The following is a 27894-nucleotide window of genomic DNA, read 5'->3' as shown; positions in this document are numbered from 1 at the left end:
AAATTATAAAAATCGGTCGAGCCATTTCGGAGGAGTGCGACCACAAACATCGTGACACGAGATTTTTATATATATAGAGATATGCAGGCATCAAAATTCTATTAGGTGTATTGTTTTGTATCATAAAAAATAATACATTGAATCCAACCATAAATAATAAAATAGCAGCAAAAAAGATGTACTTATGTGTAAATGTTTTATTTTGCTTATGCTAGCAACATTAGCATTAACTGTCAAAATAGCATTTTAGTTTGACTTTTCTTGACAAAATTTGTGAGGAATTTATTGAAAACTTCTTATTTTGTTATATTACGGAAGTTATAGATTCTAAGGTGCTCTTTTTTTAAATAAATTGTATTAACATAGAGGATCGAATCACGAAAAACGGAGATAAAGTTACACATCACTGGCATAACATGATCAGCTTGGAAATAAACCGACTTCCTGTCACAACAGAGCGAATAGATTTTGGCAAATGGGACATATCCTACCGCCATTCCCACATTCTCGCCAGCATTTGCAACACACTCGAAAAGTGCGCAGAAAATGAAGATGAAGCCTGTCAATTTTGCAAGTAAGTTGGCAATACAATTATTAAAGTACTTAATGTTAAAAGTAAGTATTGGCGATTACCGCCTTTTGACCGCCATATTATTTACACTAATTATTTAATACAGGTTGTAGAAAAGGCTTTTTACGTTATATTTATACATTTATATGCGAATTAAACATTTATTTTTTTCTAATACTTCTGGTTTTATTTTACTATTGTGCAACTATCTTCATGAATGATCAAAAATGAGTGGTCAACATACGATTTTGGTAACTGAGAGCATCTCTATTAGCAACAGGTTCAAGTTGATGTTCAGAATATGTCATGCAGTTGTATATTGAAGCCGGAGCGCAATGGGGCGGCGCTCCAGCACTTCTCCAGACAATTTTAATCAATAAGTCTTAATAGTTTTCAGCTGCACGAATGAAAAAATTATCTCGCTATTATTTTTAATTTGGAAACAATCGAGAACTTGTAAACTGAACTTAAAAATGCGAGGGAAGGAATTAGTGAGTTCAATTCCTAACTGATTATGGGAAAATTTATAGATTGTGAACATCCCGTTGCTCAAATTTTTTTATTTGTATTTGAATATAAGAAAGTAGGTATAAGAGTTCATAAAACAATGTCTACCAAAACTCACATCGCGCAAGTAGAATATATCGATATACAAAGCTATTTGGGTAAATGTGCTGCAGATGCCCGCATGAGTCTTTATAATTTTTTTTAGACCAAACCCAACCTAACCTAGGTAATTGTGCCGCAGATGTTGTCATGAGCTTTTATAATATTTTTTTACGAAAACAGTATTCCATGTAGACAATTATAATAAATACGCTTTGCTATCGCCGCATAGACTCTTCAATCCAATAATTGTTAATTGAAAATTTGAAATTTTCATACATTTTAATGCATCATTATCACAAACTAAGATAATATTAGGTTGGGGTAGGTTAGGTTAGGTTTGGTTTTGTCTAAAAAGATGAAGAAGTTATAAATTTTCATGACATCATCTGCGGCACATTTACCCTAACCTTCCCCAACCTAATATTATAATTTTAGTGTGTGATAATGATCCATCGAAATGTATGAAAATTTCAAATTTTAAATTAACAATCACTTATTGAATCGAAAAGCATCTGCGTCGACAGAAAACAGTATTTAATATAATTGTCTACAATTAAGTCAAGAATTATAAAAGCTCATGCGGGCATCTGCGGCATAATTACCGCGATTGGGTTGAACACTACTACTGCCCTCTACATTGGCGTCACCAACCGATTTCTTATATACCTAGTTATCAGGGACACACTAGCAAAAATTGTAGAACTCTGATTTAGACCACGCACTTAGGTATAGAATAAGTATGTGAGAAAAAGATCTTTAAACTACAGTATGTATACATAAATGTAAGATAGTTACGGGTCATCTATCAATGACATCACACTTTTTTTATCCCCTGTTTAAATTCACATTTTCTAACCACCCCCGTCATTAATAATATGTATGTTTTTGAGAATAATCAACTTCAGTATGTCATCTCGGAAAAAGAGCGTTTATATTTTGTTACTTAGTTTTGTAATATCAGATTACATGCCCTCTCTATCTTGTTTGTCACAAATTGTCGCATTATATCAAAATCCATCCCTCCATATAAACGTGACATATATAGCAGGGGTGGCCACACTTTTGTTTTCTAGGATTGACTAGTTGAAAAAATATTTATGGCGATCGACTGATATCACTTCATGCGAGAACAATAATCATGTGAGAACAATAAAACCCCATTTTTTTTAAATTCAAATATGTATTTTGGAAACAGATATTTTATACATATAAAAAATAACGATACAGAAATATCGAAATTACGACAATAATATAGGTACTTAAGTAATATTATTGTCTTTCACTTCTAAAAAAATTAAGTAGGTACACATTAACTGAAATTTCGACATAATTACACAATTTACCTGTATATCGAATATTAGAAATTTTGTAGTAGCCATGATGCAACCCTTCACCAGGAAACATACTTAAAATAAATTCTATACAATATGAATTATCATTTAATTACATCAATAATCATATCACATCAAATTGCATCGCACAGCCATGTATTTTAAAATTTAAATATCCCTTGAGGAAAATAGCGCCCCTGGCGACTTTTTTACTATTCGAGCAAATTTGTGGCTTGTGTTTTTCTTACTTAACTGGTCGACCCGCTACGCCGAGCTCCCCTCAGGCTAGAGCCCTGTCAGACCCCCCTTTGTGGGAGCCATGCCTGCTGGTGTATAATGCAATGATAACTGATAAAAGTGGGTACTGTTGCCTCACTTTTACATAAAGTAATAAATCCAACATGATTCCCAACCATAGCAGGAACTCCATCAGTCGTTACCGATACTAGTTTATGAATAGGAAATCGAGTACGATTAATATTCGACTTATAGGGTAGTTGTACCAGTAGTCAGCCACTTAGCACATATCTGAAGTGCATACTGACGTAATATGTTTATAAATAACATTGGGTGTTGTGTGTTTTTTTTTGTAATAAGCGAAATTTAACGAAGTGTTGTTGACATTTTTTATTATGTCTATATCTCATGGAGTTTAGCATATAAATATTGTTTTTGTAAAGTAAACCCAATTTCCCAGTGGCCAGCCACCATGTTCCTAATTCTGGCCACCCCAGCACCAGAAGTCAGCCGCCTGATTCTAAATAGGATTTGAATTATTATACTCTTACGATAATGCTAGTAAAACAGGGCTATTTAATTTGGGTACTCAAATTTTATTAAAAAAGGTAAAAAATATTTACTTATTATATAAAATTGTACGTATAATACTATTGTTAGACGATAAAAAACTTGCAAAACATACTACAAACATAGAAAACTACGACTACTTAGGTACAAAAATGGCAGAGAAAACTGTTGGTGTCTGCATCAGCACATGCCACATGACACCACACATCGCAGACCACGCATTTAATCCATTCTTTCCCTAATGTACCTTGTGAAAATTTTCGTTTGCAATATTCGCACTCAGCATCGTCAGAAGATAAAACAGAGTTTTCACTGTTTTCTTTACGTGCTTTCAGCTTTTTCTTGGGTATCATCTCCGTAGTTGCAACACTTTTATTTTCTTTTAGAACATTTACAGAAAGTGCTCTTTTTTTAGTTTTTTTGGCTATATTTCCCGCTTTTTGACGAGCCTCTTTCCTCGTTCTTATTTCTTCAGCCTTTTTAATTTTTAAAGCTTCCTTGTTCGTTTCAAGCAACCTCCATGCACTCGAAGAAATCGCACTGGGCTTGGAAAGTTTCTGTTTGGAATTAGATGGGCTTGGAAGTGGGGGAGGGTAAAAGAGATGGCTAGAAAAAGGTGAAGGAACTGAGAGAAATCTGGTTGGTAAGAATATGTCTTCTAGCACAGTATTTTTTTTTGATTCAGTCGTTTCAGATTCGTCATATTGCCGCAACAAACGCTTCTTTGGCTCCATATCTGTAAACTGAAAACAAATAATCAATTTATCAACTAGATCTCGTTATAAATACAAGTAGCTGTTTTTATTATAAAAGAAATCTACAATGATTAAATGAAGAACTTAAAAGGTGGCTGACCTAAGGATTTGAGAACTCCAGTTCTCGGCCGCCAGCATAATAGTACTTTTACAAGCGGCTGACTATAGGATCCTATGAGAAAAATAAATATTTTTTAATTGTATTGATTAGAGAACATCATTAGGTTGTCATTTCAATACCAAGCGATATTATATATTTTTTTATCAAATAATCCAGTTGTCGGCCGGGTGGCTGACTTTTGGAAAACTCGGAAAAAGTTGACCCTAAAGGCAGCCGCTTTAAAAAAGTAACTAATATTATTTAAATGCATTCTTTTTACACTAAAACATAATAAATATATCATGATTAAGTAGAAGGAAAACTTACCTTGAACAAATTATCACAGAATATTGAAGTATATCGTATTTTCGAGCACTGTATCAACTCGTCCAAAACGTCAAAAACACGTACTCACTCTCCGAACTTCCAACTGCAACTAAATAAATATTAAAATTTATTTCTCATTCGAACCACAGATGGCAGTACACTATTGTCAATAATCGTTATTAGGTGACCGAGCATTGGGTCAAATAAATTAAATAATTTAATGTTTACTTTTTTTTTTTTTTTTTTTATTATAATGTTTACTTTACTTCGTATACAATGTTTTGTTTGGCATGGCTGACTACTGGAGCTGGCTGACCAAAGGAGCACCTACCCTATGCATTAAATATATCATCTCTTTTGGATCGTTCCTCCATTGGTAAAACTATTATAATTCTTCTGAAGCCAACATGTCTTTAAAAAGCAATCAAATAAAAACGCATAGTTGTGCAATATCCGTGTAATCTACCGGCTCGTCAAATTACAAGGATAGGAATTTACATTATTTGTTTTATTAATGTTTTCCTGTAGAATTTCTTTCGAGTTCTCATCACTTGTGTTCTTCGCATGAGTGTATTTCTTGATAATGATATGTAAGAGAAGAGATAAGAACTAGCGAATTTTAAGAGCTGGAACATCAAGTAGTTTTGACTCGTTTGAACAAGAAATAGTGCAATATTATTATTATGTCCGCGATCGACGCACTACCCATCCCTGATATATAGAGACCCCTTAGATAAAGCTACGGATAATATCCATACAGCCTCAAGGTCGTGTACTTCAACTGATATGAAAGAACTGGGCTTAATCTCAAATCAAAAAGTAGGTAATCTACGACTGGTACTACATTTTCAAACAAACACATTTATTACGGTACTAATTAATTAATTATTACACATTCGACAAAGCACATTTAAATGATAATTGATTTTTTTTATCTCCAATAGGGCGACATCACGAAATGCTTGCTTGTCCCGAAAAAACCAAGCCTAGGAGAATTACATTTTGAATGGAATTCTTATTTCGTGTTGTCAAGCGTGACGGTCAACTGACCTTTTTTAGATGTCTGAAATCATGAAAGACTATGTTAATTGTTTACGCCGCAAAGCAGAGCGCACCTTGCTAAAAATGCACCAATTTCAAATAAAATCAAACCGGCTCTCCTTTGATCACAGTTACAATAATACATCGATTCACATGTGCCATCGATCTATTATTATGATGGTAACAATAATTAATACCTGCTTTAATTTTTACAAATTATTTTTTGTTTCAGATTCAACAAGACGTTAAACTTTCCTCATTTACCAGACATGTGTTTCCCCAACAACGTCTTGTCACTGGTTCATTCCGGAGGAGGTCGCATTGATTTTGATTGTCTGAACGCATTAAAATGTGTGGATGTAGGAAAGCTACCAGTTCAAGTGGCGTGCGCCGAAGAGTGGCAGGAGACCAGGTTATACAAATAAACTTATACTATCTCACATATTGCCTGACACATTTGCAGTTGTTTTTTACGTTATTGGGATACAAGATCAAGACAAGATTGCGGCAAAACGTCTTATGATAGTCAAAGTGTATGGTGAAGATCATTATGCAAAACTACTGAACTCTTTATTACAACACTTGATAGCAATTCTATAACGTTAACTTGTATTCCCTGTGTTTGCAACAATTAATAATTTATGCCCACTATAGTCGAGCGGCTAATGTGTCAGCTTATAATGTTGTGAGTGTCAGGCTAGAATCATGATTCTGGCAAATACACATTGTTTATCAATGTGTGGACCTAATAGGTTGAGCAACTCGCTAACATCCATTTCTTGTAAAAACAAAAATCTGTTCAACACAAAACTTCACTATGTGGAGACCCATATTATGATCTTATTAGGATCGGATACGGTCAAAAAAAAGGAAACTAGGGAGGAATCTGTCATTGTGGCCACAACTAAATCACTTTGTAACGGTGTTACGAAAAGGAGTTAGAGTATTTATAATCAGTAAGAGTTGTTCCATGACGAAGTTGCGGTTATTTTTTGGCAGGGCAGTTGAATGAAAAATATAGGATGAAACCAATTTTTTTTTTCAAATTGCTGTAGTGTGAAGTTACCATAATATGACAGTTAGTTTTGATTACATACTCATATTTACGATTTTATTTAATTTTATAAATAATGTTGGTTCATTGTATGGTTTGGCTTGTAACACTAATGCCAAAAAAATTTGTATTAGTATGAATCTTGCAATAAAAGAACCTGCAACGCGAAATGACATGTAACTAATTTAATTGTAACCTTATTTTTAATTTTAAAGCAAAACAAAATTATGATAAATAAATATGTAACATGGTAGGTTCTCTATTTACCTGCTCTCGTCCGAATAAGACCTTGACGATGTGTTAGAAATATAATTTAGAACCTACCTATGTAAATTTATCCTGGCATTGTTTTCGGGGACAAAGAGAATGAGTCTTGCTCATTAGCTCACTTGAGAGTTTTTGTTTAAATGATTATAATCTTTACAATTAAATGCCTTGCCAGGCGGCTGATCATGTAAGAAAAATTGATGTTATTGTATGAACCCATCCTCGAAATATCGTCTTGTGGTCGTCTACCGAATGGAAGGTACCAGAATGAGGAGCCGATGTGACAGTACTAACAATATAATTTTGTTTCCAGGCCCGTTCTTGAACAAAAATTAAAACCTTTCGACTGGACATTTACGACTGATTACAAAGGGACAGTATCTGGTGGTTTAGAACTCACACCCACTGAAGAGAAGATAGATCTAGAATTGTTGAAAAAGAGAGAGAAAATCTTGTTTTACCATGACTTGTCTCTTTTTGAAGACGAACTTCACGATCACGGGATTGCGTCATGCTCCGTCAAAATTGTAAGAATTTTCATTTATTATAACGTAATCTAAAGTGGCTACCGTAGTGTTTCACAAACTGTGGTGAGACCAACCCGGATTTTTTTTAGCCTATTGGCAAAATACCCCTCTAACTATTTTTGCCAAAGATGGGATACAAACATGTTGTATATCTGTAATGAATCCTCTTTTCTCAAAAGATATAGATTTAAAATGCCTAGATTGAGTACATAACTGTCCCAGCATAAATTAAATACAGTCGAACATGTTTATTACGAGGAAGATAGGACCGACTGAATTTGTTCGTCATAAGCGTTACTCGTTTTATATCAGAGAATAGGTATTTTTAAATGAGCGGTCACATAACACAAAAAGTCACAATTCAAACAAAAATACTCAATTAGAATTTTTCCCCGAAACAAGCATGGCATTCGTAAACTACAAAAGAAGTTCTTTATTGTAAGGAACGCTGGTACGCTGATAAGTAGGTACCTACTTACTTCACAAACCTTGGATTTTTTTTTCAACCATAGGGTGGATACTTTTTCAATCTTGTCGGCGAAAACACCAATTAGGTAGGTACATAGACACTTTACTAGTGTCATAAACATACTTTGAACCTGTCCGTCGGATTTTATTGCTTAGAGTCGAAATGTTTTTAAACGATCCACACATTAACAGTTTTAAGAAAATTTTTGATGATATTTTAGCTCAGTATATCCGATAAGGAGCTCGTTATGAAAGTGAATAAATGTATCGAGAAAATCATAAACTAAAATATCAACCAATGTTTCCTCATTACATCCGAGATCTCACTATATCAGTGATCGTAATAACCGAACTCGACTAATCATATAATGAAAGATTTTCTTCTCAATACCTTCTTCTATAGAGGTGGAGCTTAAATGTTTGTAATTGAAGCAAAAAAAGGACCTCTGCAGGCTTATTGTAACATATCACTTAACATCGAAAAAGAGCTAATTGTGACAAACACATCACATTTTCACTTTACGTATTCCTGCGGTTTATTATGTAAAAAAGATAACCGTCTGAACTGTCAAAAGGTGATATCTTTTAACTGCGCCTCTGTCAGGCGTGCCAACGTGAGAACGAGACAGAGTACGTCAACTTGCAATTGCGAATTGAGATGCAAGATGTTTCTACGTGTGCGTACGTTAAAATTACTTGCGATATTGCATCCATAGATAATATTTTGAACAGAACCCAACCACCAGACCATAGATAATAGACGTAAACACCAGACATAGATAATAATTTAATAGAAAATCCACAGAGAAAACCACTAAAAACAATAAACAAAAAAAATGTTAACTGACTAGTGCGGTTCATGATGTAGCATGATGCGCGTGAGGTGACCTCATTATTCTGGGAATTTCAGCAGATTTTGCTTACTCACAATGTTCATTTAAAGGTTTAAAATGTGCTACGGGATGGGAGCATCGGTCTGATAACATTTTAAATACTAATAAAAATGACATTAGACACTTTTTTCCCGTAGCGGCAGCTTACTGTGACAGCACATAACATGACGATAATGTATTTGACGCATTAGACTCTTTCTATCTAGAGCAGTGGTTCTCTTGTGAAATTTAACTGTGGCCGCAAAATTAACATTGACAGTTCTATGGAAATAAACAACTGGTGGCCGCACCTAATTTCACTTCTGTTGTGATTAAAAAATGAAAGCTAAATTTTATTTACTAAAAAAATGGATCAATTTATTTATAGAGAAGTCCATTTAATTACGCAGCAAAGTGAGATATGGCCACTTTGTGCAAATCATTATTCACGTCTGCAATGAAACCTTTGTATTTTGGATGCAATAATATATTATGCTAGGGATTTGCACACGACTTCACTCGGAACTGATGATTAGTGAGGCATTAGTGTAATGCATCTGACGCAATCAATCAGTATCTAAAATCAAACATTGCTATTTTTTCAGATAACGCTATCTTTATATTTGATAAAACATACAATTACATAATATATCTTGTACATTATGTATTATATTATTGTAATTTTCAAACTTGCTTATTTCACGACACTTTTGGGTGTCCATCGGCATCAGCGGCAAAGGGCGGAGGTCGGCTGTTAAGATCCGACATAAATAGAGCACACTAAACTGAATACGTGTATTAATTAAGGCTCTAAGTACCAAAAAGTAGTATTGCCTGTAGTTACAAAATACCGAGTCATTGCAGTAAAATTTCATGCAGCAGACCCTTTGAAAAATGTGGTTTTACAGTGTGAAGCAATCACGGCAGCTTCTATAATTTTAGGTATTAAGAACTCGCAAGTGTCAACACACCATCGTCAGCCCATTTTATATTGAATGAGGTTGACCAATGTAGTGCTATTTACACCATTATAAATAAAATAGGCCAACGGACTTACAACTTCGACAGGTTTAAATATTTTACTGTGTTGACTTGCTTGAGGCACTTAGACCATAGTTGAAGTTATTAGCGTTAGTATGTAGAACACTTTTCTATAAAAATGTCAGTTTTTTTGTTTTTGGTACTTAGCGCCTTAATTAATACACGTATTCAACTGTGTCAGTCATATGTATTTGTTTTCATTGAACTAAAAATACAAATGCAGATGGTGTCGATTAGTTTTTAAAATTCAATTATACCCTGCCTAACCAAACGATAATAGATATAAGGGCACTACCACCGCGTAGTAAATTTATAAATAATAAGTCGTGGGTGTCTCTAAAAGTATACGGTATATTTTAAAATAACACGGTAACAATAGAATGATTTTGTTATCCGCAATTATAATAGGTTTGAGGTAATTGAGAGTAGAACTATGGCGTAGTCAGACCATGTACCTAGCTGAATCAAACAGCTCACTTGACTCTGATAGGGCTTACGGCTAACCGTATATCCGTTTTCAGAGTGCAAGCAAGACTGCTGTAGTGAACTAGGTGAATTAGGTCTCTTGACGAAGCCAAGCCCGACCCAATTCTGACTGATTACTGAAGGCCACACGTCGCCTTATATAGTCAAATAGGCGACCCCTTCTCTACCGTCTATTTGATCACGTCTGCGCGCGATAGAGTGGGAACGCCCGGACTGTGCGGTATGCGACCTCTGATGAGTGAAAGAGAGAGTATTCGAAGCCCCCGCGCTATAATATTAGATAAAAAATATTCTTCTCTATAAAATATCTCAAATTATGTATAATTTAATGGCAAAGTGTGCACTGTTTTTGCCGGATTGCCACTTGAGTCAGTTATTCAATCAAATACCCCTGAAATGCATCTTCTTTATTTTCAGCGAGTGATGCCATCCAGCTGGTTCATCTTGCTTCGATATTTCCTGAGAGTGGACGACGTGATGGCGCGAATAAATGACACGCGGATGTTTTACCAACTCGACTCTGATCACATACTAACAGAGTACACTTCTAGGGAAGGAAATATCCCTGATCTAAAGGTAACGGAAACTATCCTAGTGTACTCGGAATGAATTCAGAAAAATATAATAATTATCATTATCCAAACTATTTTCACCCAATCCAATCCAATTAGTTTGGATAATCGAGGTTTTACTGTATTGAAAATATCGTTTACTCGTTTCGAGGAAATCAAAATTGTCTCAAGTACCGATTATCTACAGAAACACTAACAAAAAAGACAATTGAAGACACAAGTGGGAAGGTGTTATGTTACATTTTATGTCAAAGTCTTTTTATTGCGTGGATGAAGGTGCTATGTACCTATCTTTCATATGGATGTATCAAACATCTTAAAATAATCATTGGTCTGGCATTACGGCAAGGGATGAAGGGACTATGTTACTTTATTTTTTTTTTAGTTTTAGTTTTATTTTGTTATTTTCTCTACTCAAATCCTCAATCCTCAAGACCTCAATTTACTCAAAACTTTGATTTTGTAACATAACTCCTTCATCCACTTGTGTCTTCAATTGTAATGAGTAATTTGCATGCATTCAGTATGTACACACGAAATTTATAAATAATGAACATGAGTGTATTGCTACTTCATAATAAATAAAATGAATGCTAGGGATACTATATCCGCGATGTGTGCATATTCGAATAAACCACTGATAAAACAACCAGTAAAATATTTTAAATTTTCCTATTTTTTTTGTTGCAGGTGACGCATTCTGTGTTGATTGAGCCAACGGAACTGTCAGCCCACCTTCCTCTGAAGACACAACTTTTCAATAAAATAATTTTACCATCGAATAGTAGTAATTGATGTTTTGCTATGAAATCAAATGAAATGTACCAATCATGATCGTGTTATGTATACAATAATTTAAGTTAATAAAAGTAGTACATAATTTTTATTTGTGGTTTTTATTTATTATTGTTACCTACTTTTGTAGCTAAACTTCGCTTTTCTTATTGGGTCGGGTTAAAATCTTCAGGATATCTTCGTGATACGTTGATACAGCCACATCTCGAAAGCCTCCAATCCTCTCATTATCCGTTCCTTTAACATCCAGGCTTCGACTCCGTAGACCAGTGTATGATATAGCACCTGATCAAACGTAATATAAATTCAAAATGAGACGAAGTCCCATTATTATGTAATAATAATTTTATTTAAACATAGAGTAGAACCTCGATTAACCGGACTGATAGGGGTCGAACATAGTCCGGACAGTCGAACTAATACAATTTTTTTTCACTTTGTGGAACCTATATATTTTTTATAATCTATTTTTCTTACAATAATCATGCGAAAATGATGATCATAATAATTATATGATAATAGGATAATCGAGGTTCCACTGTACTCGATGAAATTAACTAGTAGCTTCACAAATTGTAAGCGTACGTACAAGTACGTTATAACCAGGGCGTTGGAGCGGAGCTTGGAGCAGTGGAGCAATGGGGTCTTAGCCGGAGCACCAAAAATTTATAGTGCTCCACTGCTCCGGATGTTTATTTTTATTAATTTTCGACCTAAAATCCAATTAAAATATTACATTTGACACTTTGCAACACTGGAATTATTTGAAATACGGCAACACTGCCGAGTGATAAATAACCTCACTTTGGAGACACCACATTAATAAGTTCGCTTATATTTTGTTTAATAGAATTAATAATGAAAATGACGAATAATAATCCTTATTTTAAAACTGCTTATTTTTAAACATATATACATTATACATATTTTAAAAAATTATCCGGAGCGGAGCTGGAGAAAATATTATGTGCCGGAGCGGAGCAACTCAAAAAAGGGTCCGCTCAAACCCTCTGGTTATAACTAAAATTTGGAGAAATCTTGACACCGGGTGATTGATATTTTAATTTAAAACACAAAAGCCGACGCCAAAATTAAGCCAATTTGTGTAGTGCTTCAAAAATGTAACAACTGACTAATTTCGTCATAATTCGATAGGACGCGCGTGGATCAATCGGTAAAGCACATTGGCGCGAATCCAGTGGATGCGGGTTCAACTCCTGCCGGGCGTCATTTTTTTCAAAAAGATTTTTTCTCATAGTTGTTTATATCTAAGATGTTTTCAACGTATTGTCCAATAAAGTATGTTACATTCTCAGATCGTGTCAATTATTCGTTTAATAAAAAAAATAGTTTATTAAACAAGTCATGGTAGAAGCAGCGCCGCGCTAGAGAAAGTGATGCAGTTGGCTTGACGTAAGTGAAGTCAGGAATAGAAACTATAAAAGTAATTTGTGCACACTAGAAGAAATCGCATCCACCGTGGGATTACTGCCAACAAAATCATGTTATGGAGTAATTGTAATTTGATGTTAGACTTGCCCTCTAAAAAAAGGCATACTGCTAACCTTGTGCTTTATGTGTATGTTCTAGATATCAGATGACATTGAATTTTTTTTCTAGCATACATATTTATATATAGACATAATCCACTGTTAAAATTATCGGTTCTTGTCTGTTTAGTGGAAACCAGCAGCAAACAAATTTTGAAAATAGCCGATGATATACTGGATTATTTATTAGGTTAGGTTAAGTTATCATTCTTGAATTAATGAATTTTGCTGAAATCAGAAATGAAAATTGCCACCGTTCCCGCTTGGCTTCCAGTAAACAGACTCATACACTTTTTTCTATAGGTACTATTTTATTATCAAATATATAACAATCTGTCTATCTCTATTACCTGATAAAGCCATTATGCAATAATCACTTATCAACATCATTTGTTTTATATTTTGACTTCCTTATTATTATGTTTTTGACAATTTTTGTTATTAGGTGCCTGAAATATTTTTGCAAACCTATGGTATATAAAAATAAAATCATCTAAGATGGTGCATGGTTTCCTCTCTCAGCAGCCCTATTTTGTAATTTGTGACATGAAGTCACCCGACGACATGACGTAATTGTGACGTATGCTCAATACACGCATCGAGGCGAGCCACCCAATGCACACGGCTCACCATAGATATTATTATGCTGAAACACCTATTTGTGTATGGGGAATATGAATAACACCAGTATTAGAGTAGCGTTAATTTCTCTAAGACTATTGACTCACTCCGGTAGTATGTCACAATGATGTCATATGACGTCATGTCGCCAGGCGACTTCAACTCACAAGTTACAACATACGGCCCCAGATCTGCCTATCTACTTTTTTTTATATTTGTATATATATATTTGAGCACCTGAATGATCTTAATAAAACAATGAAGGTCAAAATGAGAATATATTGACTTACTCTAATAAATTAATAGGATTCACAAATAAACTCGAAATTCGGCAGAAGCAGCTACGACAAGGATCTCTATAAATGTACCAAAGAACTTAACAGACCACCATTGAAAACAAGCAATGAATTTTGGATCCGGCTCAAAAACATTTAACTTTGCTGCAAAAGAATTTTCATCATTACTTTCATACAATCAATACGGGGCAATACGACTGGATTCGAAATCCTTTTGCAACCAACACCGAAAATTCTGTAGCAGCGCTTTCCCTATACATTCGAGAGGAATTTGTTGAATTGAGGAACGACGGGACGCTAAAAATGAACTTCGCCGATGTTCCATTGGCTATTTTCTGGATTTCGGTTAATAAAGAATATCCTCGGATTTCCGACAAAGCTATCGCAGTTCAGATCCATTTTTATACGACATATCTAAGTGACGAAAGTTTTTCAACTCAAGTTATAATTAAAAATGATAAGCAGTCGTGCTTGAAGGGTCTTGACCAAGAACTTCGGGTTGCTCTTTCAAATATCAAGCCAAAATATATAAAACTTTTACATTCATTGAAACAAGCGCAGGTATCATATTAATTAGTTTTATAGTAATAATACAAAAACATGGAAATATGTACATTTAGTGCTTCCTTGTGTGTTATGTATATTTAATTATTTATCAAATAAAAAACATAAATGTATGTAATTTTTGTGCAATCTTTGGTGGAGGGCTCTAGTCTGGGGGCCCAGGCTCAGGGGCGGGGCGGCGTGGCAGATCAACCAGATAAGTGAGATAAACATAAAATACAAATTTGCTGTAATAGTAAAAAAAAGTCGCCTGCGGGCGCTATTGTCATACGTTAATACTACTATTGTTAAATATGTGATTGTGGGTTGCAATTTATTATAATTGCGTCAATACTCGATTACTAATAATTATTCTTAACCCGACAACTAACCATAATTCAAGTGAATTTAATAATACATACAAAAAATCACCAAACATACAATGAATACCCTTAATTTTACATCGAACACCATTTAAAAAACGCTACTTTAGAATATCACATTGTCTTAAACCTTAGCGATAGGTAGGGGGGCCCTCCAAAGATCCTGGCATGGGCACCCGCTTCAGGATATGGGGTCCATGTTTTGGTGTATAAATTGTTTTACGTGTGGTGTGCCGCGGATTTCTGGGAAGACCATTCGTGTGCCATGGGTGAGAAAAGGTTGCGGAGCACTGCTCTATACAATAATCTTTGCAAATTGATCCTACGTTAAAATCAGATAATTAGGACATTTGAATGACATCCCTACTCAGAGATATTGCTTTGAATCAATCTAGGTATCTCTTTAATCACTTAATTATTTGATAAATCAATGATCTTCAGTTGAATTGGACTCCTAACGTCATAACTGTTGTTATTGTATGTTTACTTTAGTATCATAAAAGTGTATCCGTTAAAATATGATTTTTAAAAAGCATACGTTCATTACTGCTCTAACAATATTTCAAACTGGTAAAATGTTTTCTTTAATTTTTAATTAAGTAGTAGTTTTGAAGTGAAGAAGTGATTTTGTTTAAGAGGACATCCATAGACTAAAACCGTATGCTGTTTAGAACCGTGTGCCTTACTAAACTTATGATATCTGTTCAGTGACCTGGGGGCCCGTGCTTAAGGGCGGCCCGGCTTGGCAGATCGACCAGCCAAGTGAGATATGCACTCAAAATTGCACTAATATTAAAAAAATGTCACTTGCGGCGCTGTTTCACTTAAAGCATACTAACATTAAAAAATATGTGATTGTGCAATGTAATTTTTGATTATTGTTTGTCAATATTAGACAACACCATAATTGTGCATAACATGAAAGTGGGTGTATTAAAAAAATACGCTAAAAAACCCTTAATTTTACCTCGAACGCCATTTGGAATACGCAACTAGATTGTCACACTGCCTTTAACCCTAGCGATAGGTAGTGGGCTCCGTCAAAAATCCTAGCCTGGGGTCCGCTTCAGGATGTGGGGACCATGATATAAACGGATACGATCAGATGCTTATAATATACTTCGTGAAAATATATTTACACGAACAGAAATCATAAGTTTAGTATTGCACACAGCTCAAAACCACATGCGGTTTCAGTCTATGGATGGCCTGTAAATCTGTGTATGGCGTGAATATGTTGATAATTATTATTCTAAAAACATCAATATGTTTGGCTTTCTGTGGGTATTTATCTTCTATCCCAGCTTTAAGCTATCGATTTGTCTATGATTCATAATATATGTAAATTCATTCTAGTTATCCAGTGTTTCAAATAAATAAATAAATTATATATTATATTATAATCAGGGCTCGAAATGGACCGGAGCGCACCGGAGCGCCGTTCCGGTTCATACAATCCCCAAAACTATCACTCCGTCTCGTGGAACAAATTATTTGATCGTCTTTGCTAGATAGGTCATATAACAAAAATCGAACACACTTATTTTTATAAAATACATATAAAATTAAATAATTTATGTTAATATTTTCGTAAAATTATCAAGCGCTCCGGTTCGTAAAATTTTCCATTTCGAGCGCTGATTATAATGTATTCTTTCTTTTAACATTACAACAAGCCATGAGACAAAATGACAGTAGTGTAGAGACTAGTTACATAATAATATGTAGTAGTAGAAGTGAAACGATGAAACAACCAGGCGGCTTTGATAAAATCACATATGTAACTATACTGTGACCTCATCGGGAATCATATCCTGAACCGCCAGATGAAAGGCCAGCGTCATATGCACTAGACTACGAGGGACGCTAAAGGATAAGAACACTCACAAGGATATTGAATGATGTGAGTTCGGAACTCACTCAGTCCATTTATTAGGCTCAATTCTGAGTGAGAATAATTGTTAAAATAAAAAATTTTATTGATTTGTATGTGTAATAATTTTTTTTAGCCTACTGTGTAAACATAAATCTAAAGTTTAATAACCAAGCGACAGCAAAAAACGGACTGGTATTCCCACCGATTGTCGAACTCTACGAGGGACAAAATGTAATGGTATCGCTGGAAAAATTTTTAAGCAACCAGGAACGATGCAACCTTCTAACACCTGCACACCAAACTGTCAACCTCACAACTAATTCTGGAAGGTTGGAAATTAAATACCTTTTATTTATTGGTTATCTTTAATCCGATAGTGTCCAATGGTTTTCAGACGTTTTCATTTCACAGTAAAGATTTTTCCACAGTGCCCTAAATAGTATTTCCTCAAAAATTATAGCACGTATTCCAGGTACTTGAATGGTTGTGATTTTATTTCTTGAGTGACGATTTCTTTTTTTATTTTCTGAGCAGTCAATTAAAATGGTTTCAGCGCATCTATTCTATACACAAGACTACTATAGGCCGCTATCGAGGGTAGTTTTTCATTTTTTGTATCAAAGTATTAACACTTATTGTAACAATTACAATAAGTTAGTTGTAATTGTTAAAATAAGTGCTATGTTTTAACAGCACCTCTCTTGGCTGTATTATATTTTAGGGCGAGATAAGCCTCAATTACATTGAGCTTCTTTACGAGCTGTTTATTGGCGAATTTAAAAGCGGGCGATTCAGCTACTGCGATTTGATGATTACACACAAAACTTTCCATTCGCTGAGAAGCCACAAGCCAGCGACTATTTTGACGGAACGTAGTTCGTTTTTTACCGGGAGGTCGGTACTGCGCTCTACTGCGCAGACGCAGTAGGCCCACACGCCGGCGTGTTGCGTGTAAAGTTGACCGGCTTTCAACTTTTCTCGGTAGAGTGTTTACAACCTGCTTATTAGCTTATTCGATGATTACACTGGGCGACTTTACAAGCAGATTGTAAATTCGCCAATAAACAGCTCGTAAAGAAGCTCAATGTAATTGAGGCTATAGACAGTTTTGAGTGTTGAGACGGCTAACTTCAATACAAAAAATGAAAAACTACCCTCGATAGCTGCCGATAGCGGCCTATAGCAGTCTTGTCTATAGAATATTCGTAGATTCACATGCGAGTGCTTTTTTTAAAGGTTTTTACATCTACCAATCGAATATTTTCTGCCAGTATATTATATTTTCTTCTATGGGCAATATCAGAAATTCATTTTAGTTCTTATTTGGGTATTTAATTTCAAAATTATCGTATTTTTGGTGAACTCTCAATCATTATCATCAAGCGGATTCAATGTGCTGCTAGATAAAAGCCTCCCCATGCTCATTCTACTCTACTCAGTCCCTAATTTTCTGCTACGACGTATAACCACTGAATTATCCTGTGTTTATCGATCCACCGGGTTTTAGGGTGTCCCTGTGGTCGTTTAGTGCCCTTGGGTACCATATATATTTATTAAATTCAGTCTTTATATATATATTATTTTTTACTATGTTCAATCCCATATTATCCACTGGGTGGAGGTTGTATTAAAAGATTTCTATTTTTTACGTAAAATGGATGATAGCTACTTGCCAACCTATTACCTCCATAATTTAAATCCAAACATACATAATAAAACAACATCTAAATTTGCCAGACCGCGGACTCGAACTCGGGACCCACGACGTTATAAACCGACATGTTATAGCAATAATACAATAACTATAGTGCGGTTGACAACTCTGAAAAGACCTTTGTTTTCTAGGTTGGCATGCTGAAAAATGTTAATTGGTGATTGGTCATTAAGCAGTGGCGAAGGATGGAGGTAGGCTGTGGAGATCTGAGATAAATAGTGTACCTAAACTAAACTTTGTAAGACATACATATTTGTTTTCATACATTTTAAAATTCAACTAAACCCTGCCTAACCATACCATAATTGATAAAAGATAATATTCTTCCATCTATAAAATAATACAATTAAATCATACACAATTTTAGATATTTTATAACTAAAAGAATATTTTTTATCTATTATGTTAGGGTTTAGTTGAAATTTTTGAAAGTAACCAACACCATCTGCAATTTGTATTCTTAGTTCAATCAAAACAAAAAAATATGACAAACTGTGCACAATTTTTGTCAGCTCTCCACAGTCTCCACACTTCGCCACTGACGTTAGGAGATGAAGTCATATCTGATATTGACTGCATTAAACAGGAAAGGAAGAGCAGTATGTTGAGGATAAATTTTATTGCCTGAAGAAAATAGCCACTCAAGTATTATATAACTCATTGCTCATCAGCATTGCATGGAATTATTCTTTTATTCAAACGGCATGCAGCATCTCAAGGCACTGATTATTGTTTATATCTTATTTTTCCTTAACTGTAAGTCCATCCATTGTTAGGAATTGAATGTATTACCCTAATAATTATATATTACGTTTTCAAAATATTCTGCTACAACGACACCAACTCTTGTATGATTTCTTCATCACGTGGTTTGCTACAGTGTGGAACTTGTCCAGCAGTTTATTTTGGTTAACCTCTTCTCAGGTAAAAATGGAAAAGAAATTCAAATTCATTCAGTGAAAAATTTGATTGTAGGATATCAAAGTGGAGATCAGATTGCAGCGTTCGGATCCAAGATGTAACGGAAAGCGATGAAGGCAGGTGGCGCCTCCGTTCCATAAGAGGTGAAGATATCATAGAAGGATTATTCACAGTTGTTGTCAAAAGTTTGTACATTACATTAATTAATTAAGTGGTTTAAATCCTGGAATTGAATATACAAGGTGTTTATTTCAATATAAATAAATAATTAATAATAAGTCAACAATACAATATTTGTATTGTAGTAAACGCTATTGTATTTCAAAAATAAATGGTCGGTTATAAAATATATATAAAATCTATAAAATATAATCTATAAAATATATAAAAAATATTATAAAAAATATATAAAATCGTTCATTTTGATTGTACCTATTTATACGATGTCCTTGAACTGGCTTTGAGCGAGCTATGGTCTCATCACGTTTGATTTTATATTATAACTACTAACAAATATTACCAGATGACGATACTTGTCCTACCTATCTACCTGTCAATATTCTCATACGTTTTCTCCCTGTGACCCTATCAGTCTGGTGTAGTATTCGTAGATTCTCCTGACTTTGCAGAGCACGCCAGCGTCGCTTTGTTGATGATTATTCCTCATCCATAATGTTTTTATTTTTTGATTGATTGTGTATTGGATAACACATTAATTTCTTATCGAAACGCCACTTTATCATATATCATTTTTAAAATCAGATTTCCCATCCGACACAAAAGTTCTTTATACCTTCACAAATAAAAAGCATCTGTCAAACTATTATGAGAGTATCCTATTATTTATTTTATTTCATGACCTGCGCATCTATTCTATATACAAGACTGCTTTCGGCAGCTATCGAAGGTAGTTTTTTATCGAAGTATTAGCACTCATTGTAACAATTACAATAAGTAAGTTGCAAATGTTACAATAAGTGCTATGTTTTAACAGCACCACTCTTGGGTGTGTTAAATTTTAGAGCTAGATAGTTTTGACTATTTAGACGGCTAAATTATTGTAACAATTATTATACTTCGATACAAATATATGAAAAACTACCCTCAATAGCTGTGAATAGCAGTCTTATGTATAGAATGGATGTGCTGATCAAAAATTACATTAGCGTCAGTTTATTTTTTTTCAAATTAAAAATTTGCATTTACGTATATCTTTTTTTTCACATTACCCCATTTAATATGTCTTCTCCCTGTCTTGCTCTCTCCTACATATTTACATATATCGTCGGTGTTTTGTAAAAAGGGCGAATTAACCAAAATGCTATTTTACAGGAGGAGGATTTTTAACTTTTGACATTTATTGGTTTATTACCTGTGGATGACTATAAATATATAACAAGTTTATAATAAAGCTTAGAAAGAATACTGTCATTATAATAGTTATTATCATATAATATTTTAAAAGGCCTAATCTGTCGCTTTTTATTTCGTAATTTTAATTAATTTAATTTTAGTCAATTATCGTTTTTAAGTACTTTCCTGTGGAGATACAAATTCGCCGTTTTTACTCAACAAAGCTAGTGGGGTACGTATTGTATTTTCATTAAAATCTCGATTTCGCCAAAATGGTTGATTCGCCCTTTTTACAAAACACTGACGATATTTTCTCTCATGCGTTACAGATAAATAAAAACAAATATATATTCATAGTCATTTCATTGTCATATGTTTTTGTCAGATATCTGTGTGTTATAACGAACCACACTTCACCGTATCACTATTTCTATAATGCTCACATTTGCATAATTTCAATACAGAGAACTTTGTAAACGGTGATGAACACGTCATACATATTGATGATGTAGGATTTCCATCAACCATCAACTTCACGTCGGAAAACAGCTTGTACTGTTCTGTAGTTCAAGACAAGTCTTCCGAGGGCTTATTCATCAAAGGGGGCAACTGTTCCATGGCAATAGAAAAGACACGCAAAAACCTCGAAGGAAGCTGGAAAGTGTCAATGGGTCTTCGAGGACAGGTAGAAGAAGTGATATCAAAAAGTATAATTAATATAAAAAGTAAGTTCTCTTAAAGTATGAAATCCTTTTTATAGGTCTGCGCATCTATTCTATACACAAGACTGCTTGTGGCCGCTACGGCAGCTATCTAGAGTAGGTTTGTATCGAAGTATTAGCACTTATTGTAACAACTACAATTAGTTAACTAGCAAAGATATTACAAATTTATCATCCTATCATATGGAGGTCTCGACTACCTCGGTAATGCATCCATTCTCTTCTGTCTAAAACAACCTCCATTCCAGGGCTCGAAATAGACCGGAACGCACCGGAGCGCCGTTCCTGTTCGTGAAATTCTAAAAGATACCGTTCCGGCTCGTGGATTCTTTGAAAATTGCGTTCCGTTTCATATTATTGAGATAATATTGCATGTAGATATGTAGTTTTTAAAGTTGTAAGAACTGATTCGTGGGAAAAAAATTCGCCTGCGGCGATTTATTAATGATTAGTCCTACAAGGTCTACAATATAATATAGGCGGTTCGGACTTCAGATGTGTTTAAAAGGGGCTACAGGTCCAGGACTTTAAATTAGTAGGTCTCCAGAACCTGAAAAATAGTTTTGCATTGATTGCAAATGATTTTGCAAAAATGAGTAGTGTACCCATTTAAAAAAAACTACATTTTAATGTTGTATTGGGGGGGGTAATGTGTATTAGCGCAGAGCCCCTTCAAGTATAAATGAAACCCTGACTATTAGGCATATCGCCCTTATGATATCCGAAAAATATTTAACATAATTTGATATTTTTGAATTCAGCGCTCCGGTTCGTAAGATTTTCTATTTCGAGCACTGCTCCATCCATCACCTTAACCTCAGGGATAATGTACACCAGTGGCAAAGGGTCGAGGTAGGCTGTTTAGTACTAGGATGTGTAAATAGTGTTTGTTAGTTTTTAAAATTCAATTGAACCCTGCCCAATCCCAGCCATAGTAGATAATAGTAAAAAATATTTGTTTATCTATAAAATGTTATCTAAGAATATGCCATCAAACCAGACATAATATTTTATAGATAAACAAATATTTTTTACTATTATCTACTAATTTTTTTTATCAATAATTACAGTTTGGTTAGGCAGGGTTTAATGAGTTTTAAAAAAACTAACCAACACCATCTGTAATATGTATTCTTAATTCAATGAAAATAAATAAGTAGTACTGAAAAATGTACACAATTTTTGTTGGATCGCCCATAGCCAATGACATATTAAATGGACGACTCACTTCATACCCGGCGCGCACGAGAAATTGTCCATGAAAGTCATTCAGAGATGTGTAGGTAGATGTCACGTGACCATTGACGTATCCGTTTCCATTATGCGATACAAGCTTCGAGAATTTATAGTAATATAACCTTTATTGTAATGGCGTATTAGTGTCATGACTCATTGCGTTAGAAACAGATTCTCGGTTACTTACGACTTCTCGGAGATTAGACGCAAGCGTGCCCAGTGAATCACAAGCGACTGACTGTCCAATGGTTCCTGTCATTCAATTGCATTGAATAAACATTCATCAATATCTTAAAATGGCATTTTATAAATAATAAATAATACTAACACATGCAAAGTGATATCCCATCTTTTTTCTTGGAGTGTTTAGTAGATTTTTTTACAATTTTTAACTAGGCACATTGGCATTTTGTAACATAATAATAACGGTGGAGTCGAAACCTGACAGTCAGAAATTTTGTATGGGCAGACCCAGCGGTGTCGCCAGACTGCTTGCAAGCAGAATGTTCATTTGAGCGTAGGATACCGATATTAAAATATGAATTTCGCCATCCGGCAGACCCGACACAAAGTGAGTGTCATTTTATTTTCTAGATGCTTCGTCCATAATGTCATTGCCCATAGCACACCTAACTATTAAGTTTTGTTTGAGCACTGTTTAATTGAATTTTAAAAACTAACCAGCACCATCTGCATATTATATTCTATGACTGACAAAGTTTCATGTGCACTATTTATGTCGAATCTTAACACCCTGCCTCCACCCCCCGCCATTATTTTACACTGTCCAATGACCACAGTTTAGGTAACCTAACCTCACTTTTCACTGTCAGACAAAGATGAACACCTTAAATGGTTGGGTATCTTCCATATAATATGGACCTGTCTGACAAAGATGCCCCATATATCGAATGTGTTTATGAAAAAGGGCGTAACCCTCGATTTTTTGAGAAGTGCTTTTATTAGATAATAACAATGTATACAACTAAATACACGTTCTGTAAAAAGGAAGTAAGCCGCAATGGAATTTATTATCTAAAATGATTTTCTGTATAACTTCTTTAATTATTAGTAGATCGAAAAGATATTACACCAAATCATCAATCATCAGGCACCCAATGTCTATGTTTATTTTTTTTTATTAATATTAAACCAATATCATTCAAAAAAACGTTTTTTGCCTCTCCTGTAAAATTTGTTCTGTGTGGGTTACGCCCTTTTTCCTAAACACGGTCGATATGATACGTGATGTGAACATTTTGATTGGTTTAATTAAATATGTAAAATAAACGTTTTTTTAATTCAATGAATAATTCACAAGATTTAAGAATTTTACATTCTTTATTTAACAAATTCAAACCACGATGTGAAAGTATAGGTAACCAACTTTTTCAAAAGGATTGGCCGTTTAGTATGTAACATTACAAGTACCTAGGTTACAAGGGAAAAAAAATTGAGTGATCCTGACATCGGTTAGTAATTAAGGTAATTCAATACTTTGATTTAAAATACATTAATTAAGTTTGTCGTAGTTAGATAAGGCACATATAGCTTAGTGGTTAAGTACATAGGCGCGAATCGTTCCGGGTGTCATATTGTATCATTAAATGATATGAAATGAGATTGAATATGACAATACAATATGATTACTGGTTACTGCCAAAAGTTGGTAAGTCTCGAGATCATGTTATGGAGCAATTGCAATTTGGAAGTTTGAAATGCCATCTAAAATCAGCCATAATGCTAATTTTGTTGCGCTTTATGTACATCTTCTATATTATATCGAAGGAGCTTGAATATTTTTTATAGCATATATATCAGTGGCGAAGGGTGGAGGTAGGCTGTTAAGATCCGCCATAAACAGTGCACATTAAACTTTTTCAGACATACATATTTGTTTTCATCGAAATAAGACTACAATTACAGATAGTGTTGGTTAGTTTTTAAAATTCAGCTAAACCCTGAGAAACCAAGCCATAATAGATAATAGTCAAAAAATACATGTCTATCTATAAAATATCTAAAATTATGCAATTAAATCATACATAACATTGAATATTTTATAAATAGAATAATATTTTTTATTTATTATAGTTTGGCTTAGTCAGGGCTTAATGAATTAAAAAAAATAACCAACAATATTTGTAATATGTATTTTTAATCCAGCGAAAACAAATAACTATGAATGAAAAAGTGTGCATAATTTTGTCGTATTGCCCAAATTAGAACAAAACTATTATGGTTTCGTTTAGGCATGGCTTAATTGATTTTTGAAAACTAACTAACACCATCTGTAAATTGTAGTCTTAGTTCAATAAAAACAAATACATATGACTAAAAAAGTTTAGTGTGCACTATTTATAGCAAATCTTAACAGCCTACCTCCACCCTTCGCCACTGATATATATATATATATATATATATATATAGACACATAATCCGTTGTTGACTCTAAATACCTAAATTATCGACTTACCAACTTTTGGCAGCAACCCACGATAATTCTCAGAAGTGTTTTTTTTAGTATTTATTCAACCTGTATTATTTAAGGCTCTAGTAAAGTGCAAATGCCAATACTTTTTAAGTGTTCATTGAACATTCGAACCCTGATCCATTGCATACTAAATAAAACTTCTAATGTTCATCGAAACAATATTACTTTGCTGCAGTGTTCTTCAATTTTTCTTTGTTTTTAGGCGAAAATTTGGACGTCGGTGTTTTGACTGACCAACAGGAAAACATAGCCCTATTTCATTGTAACTTACAGAATTCTGCAAAGTCTTTGGATTTCTGCCGATTTGAAAGAAAACACGACGGAAAGGGCTTCAATCTGGGTGACGGCATCGGGAAAAATCGATACAGGTTAGTAGGCAGAGACATAAAAATTTGCTGTAATATCTACTTAAAACAAAATAAATTTTAAATTGTCATTTAATTATCAAAAAATTCACAATAATATGCTGTCTTCCAAAATGGATAACCACGTCACAGTACAGACAGGAATGGAGATATCCCGACAGGTATATATATGACGAAGATATTAACAGTAGTGTTGCCAGCTGTCGTTCACAAAAATATGCCAGATACGGTAAGAAAATAAGCTAGATGACAGAATAAAATGCTAGATTTTTTTCTAGGTGTCTAGAAACTAGCAATTCAAAGAATTGTGTCATAATAATTGTAAACATCGCTTTTACAAGAAGAAACATCGTATTTAAGGGGGGACATGCTCAGCGTACATCAAAATGGAGCTTTTATGCTATTTTACTATGAGCTTTTATACTATGATCCTACTCCCTACTTCATTTATCGTTTGTCAATTTATGGCTACGGCCGTATGTTGTAGCTTAGCCACTGGGAAATGCCAATAGAAATGGCATATTTCAAAAAAATTTTACCTTATTCTTAGGTCAATATTTATTATAAAGCAAACATTATTCGTAGAATGTTTATCACATTTGAATGGCCAAACACATAGCTTATAATCAGTATCTTTAAATGTGTAAATCTTGCCCATTTTTCGAATAATAAAATGTCTAATTCTTGTCAAATTTGGGATCACAGAGATTATCAATATAATTTTTTATTGTAAATATTTCACTATAATAATGTCGACATAACTAATTCTCCATACATTTATTCAGTTTTAGAACGAGCTACTTATCGGGTATACCGAGCAAAACTGTTAATGTGTTGAGAAACAACATTTTTGACCCTAAGCAATAAAATCCGACCGGGCAGTTAACTAGACCGATGCCGCCGGAATCGGATTACGTTTATGACACTAATTAAATGTCTAAGTACCTAATTGGTATTTTCGCCGACAACATTGAAATAGTATCCACGCATATGGTTGAAATTGCATGTAAAAAATCCAAGCTTTATGAAGTCAGTAGGTACCTACCAGCGCCGGCGGCTCAGCACTTCATTACAATAAACAACTTCTTTTTTGAATGCCATGCTTGTTTTGGGGATTTTTGCGATGGTTTTCAGATTTTTTTTGTTCTATGCTTAAATTTACAGAACGTTGCGCGAAAAATGTTATATAACGAGTAATGCTTATAACGAGCAAATTCAGTCGGTCCCATCTTCCTCGTAATAACCAAGTTTGACTGTATATATATATTTGTCTTGATTTATCAGCTGCAACGCAAGACACACACAGACGCGCACACATCGTCGGTATTTTGTAAAAAGGGCGAATCAACCATTTTGGCGAAATTGAGATTTTAATGAAAAAACAATATGTACCTCACTAGCTTTGTTGGAGAATTTGTATCTGCACAGGAAAGTACCTAAAACGATAATCATAAGGGCGAATATCCACTTAGTGTTAGGGATAAAAAGTGAATGTTTTGAAAGGCCTTTTAAAATATTATATAGTCTATTATAAAGACAGTATTCTTTCTTAGCTTTATTATAAACTTATTAGACATATATTATCATCTATAGGTAATTAATAAATAAATGTCAAAAGTTAAAAATCCTCCTCCTGTAAAATAGCATTTTGGTTAATTCACCGTTTTTACAAAACACCGACGACATATTCTATCTTCGAACTATCTATTCGAACGCATTGAGCGTATCAACAAGAGCGTTGACAGGTGGCACTGCCATTTTCTATTTTGTGCTAGTAAGATATAGAGTATGTAAGATCAGCATGTTGATTTTCAAACAAATCTGGTATAATCTAGCTTTATTATGAGAAGTTTTAAGCTGTTTGCAGTGACGAATAATGCTAGATTTAACGCCATACGCCAGATGAAAATTTTGCAAGCTAGGTGCCTATTCGAAAATGCTAGATCCGGCAAGAAAAACACTGATTAACAGGTTTTTTCATGATATATTCATACCATGTGTAAATTTAGAGTTTTTTTTAATTCACACTCTGTTTGAGGGTTAGAAAAACAATTTCAAATTTTAATAGATAGGTAGGTAGCTTGGTACCTACCAATATTTTGATAATATCCCAAAAAAACATAATTATAATATCTCTACCCTGATTTTATTTTATTACGTCGTAAAATTATATCAATGTCAGTTTTTACTACCTTTT

The 27894-nt window shown here is 34.1% G+C and overlaps 2 protein-coding genes and 1 long non-coding RNA gene across 3 annotated transcripts in view; 2 read left to right on the top strand and 1 right to left on the bottom strand.

The window, feature by feature from the left end:
* LOC147064232 (uncharacterized) overlaps positions 1-27894 on the bottom strand; it is a 391070-nt gene that overhangs the window by 28334 nt on the left and 334842 nt on the right. The window lies entirely within an intron of this gene.
* LOC147064238 (TIP41-like protein) lies at positions 229-11714 on the top strand. Its single transcript, XM_085958572.1, has 5 exons — positions 229-574; positions 5774-5953; positions 7176-7389; positions 10674-10832; positions 11519-11714. The coding sequence occupies exons 1-5, from the start codon at positions 417-419 to the stop codon at positions 11621-11623; spliced, it is 816 nt and encodes a 271-aa protein (XP_085814698.1). The 5' UTR covers positions 229-416; the 3' UTR covers positions 11624-11714.
* Positions 14763-27894, top strand: part of LOC147064237 (uncharacterized) — a 26188-nt gene continuing 13056 nt past the window's right edge. The window contains exons 1-4 of the mRNA XM_085959061.1: positions 14763-14854; positions 19582-19712; positions 21345-21605; positions 25535-25700. Coding sequence (XP_085815187.1) covers positions 14763-14854; positions 19582-19712; positions 21345-21605; positions 25535-25700 — 650 coding nt within the window. The remainder of the gene's footprint in view (positions 14855-19581; positions 19713-21344; positions 21606-25534; positions 25701-27894) is intronic.

This window comes from Rhyacophila brunnea, unplaced genomic scaffold (genome assembly GCF_057557595.1).
Source record: "Rhyacophila brunnea isolate RB1 unplaced genomic scaffold, BYU_Rbru_1.0 scaffold_8, whole genome shotgun sequence".
NCBI lineage: Eukaryota > Metazoa > Arthropoda > Insecta > Trichoptera > Rhyacophilidae > Rhyacophila > Rhyacophila brunnea.
This window is presented reverse-complemented; position numbering and strand designations above follow the sequence as displayed.

Bases quoted from the DNA above. Each gene is read 5' to 3' on its own strand.
- LOC147064238 (XM_085958572.1), top strand. From the start codon at position 417: ATGATCAGCTTGGAAATAAACCGACTTCCTGTCACAACAGAGCGAATA. The intron at 575-5,773 runs GTAAGTTGGCAA...TTTTTGTTTCAG, and splicing joins GAAGCCTGTCAATTTTGCAA to ATTCAACAAGACGTTAAACT. The intron at 7,390-10,673 runs GTAAGAATTTTC...CTTTATTTTCAG, and splicing joins CGTCATGCTCCGTCAAAATT to CGAGTGATGCCATCCAGCTG.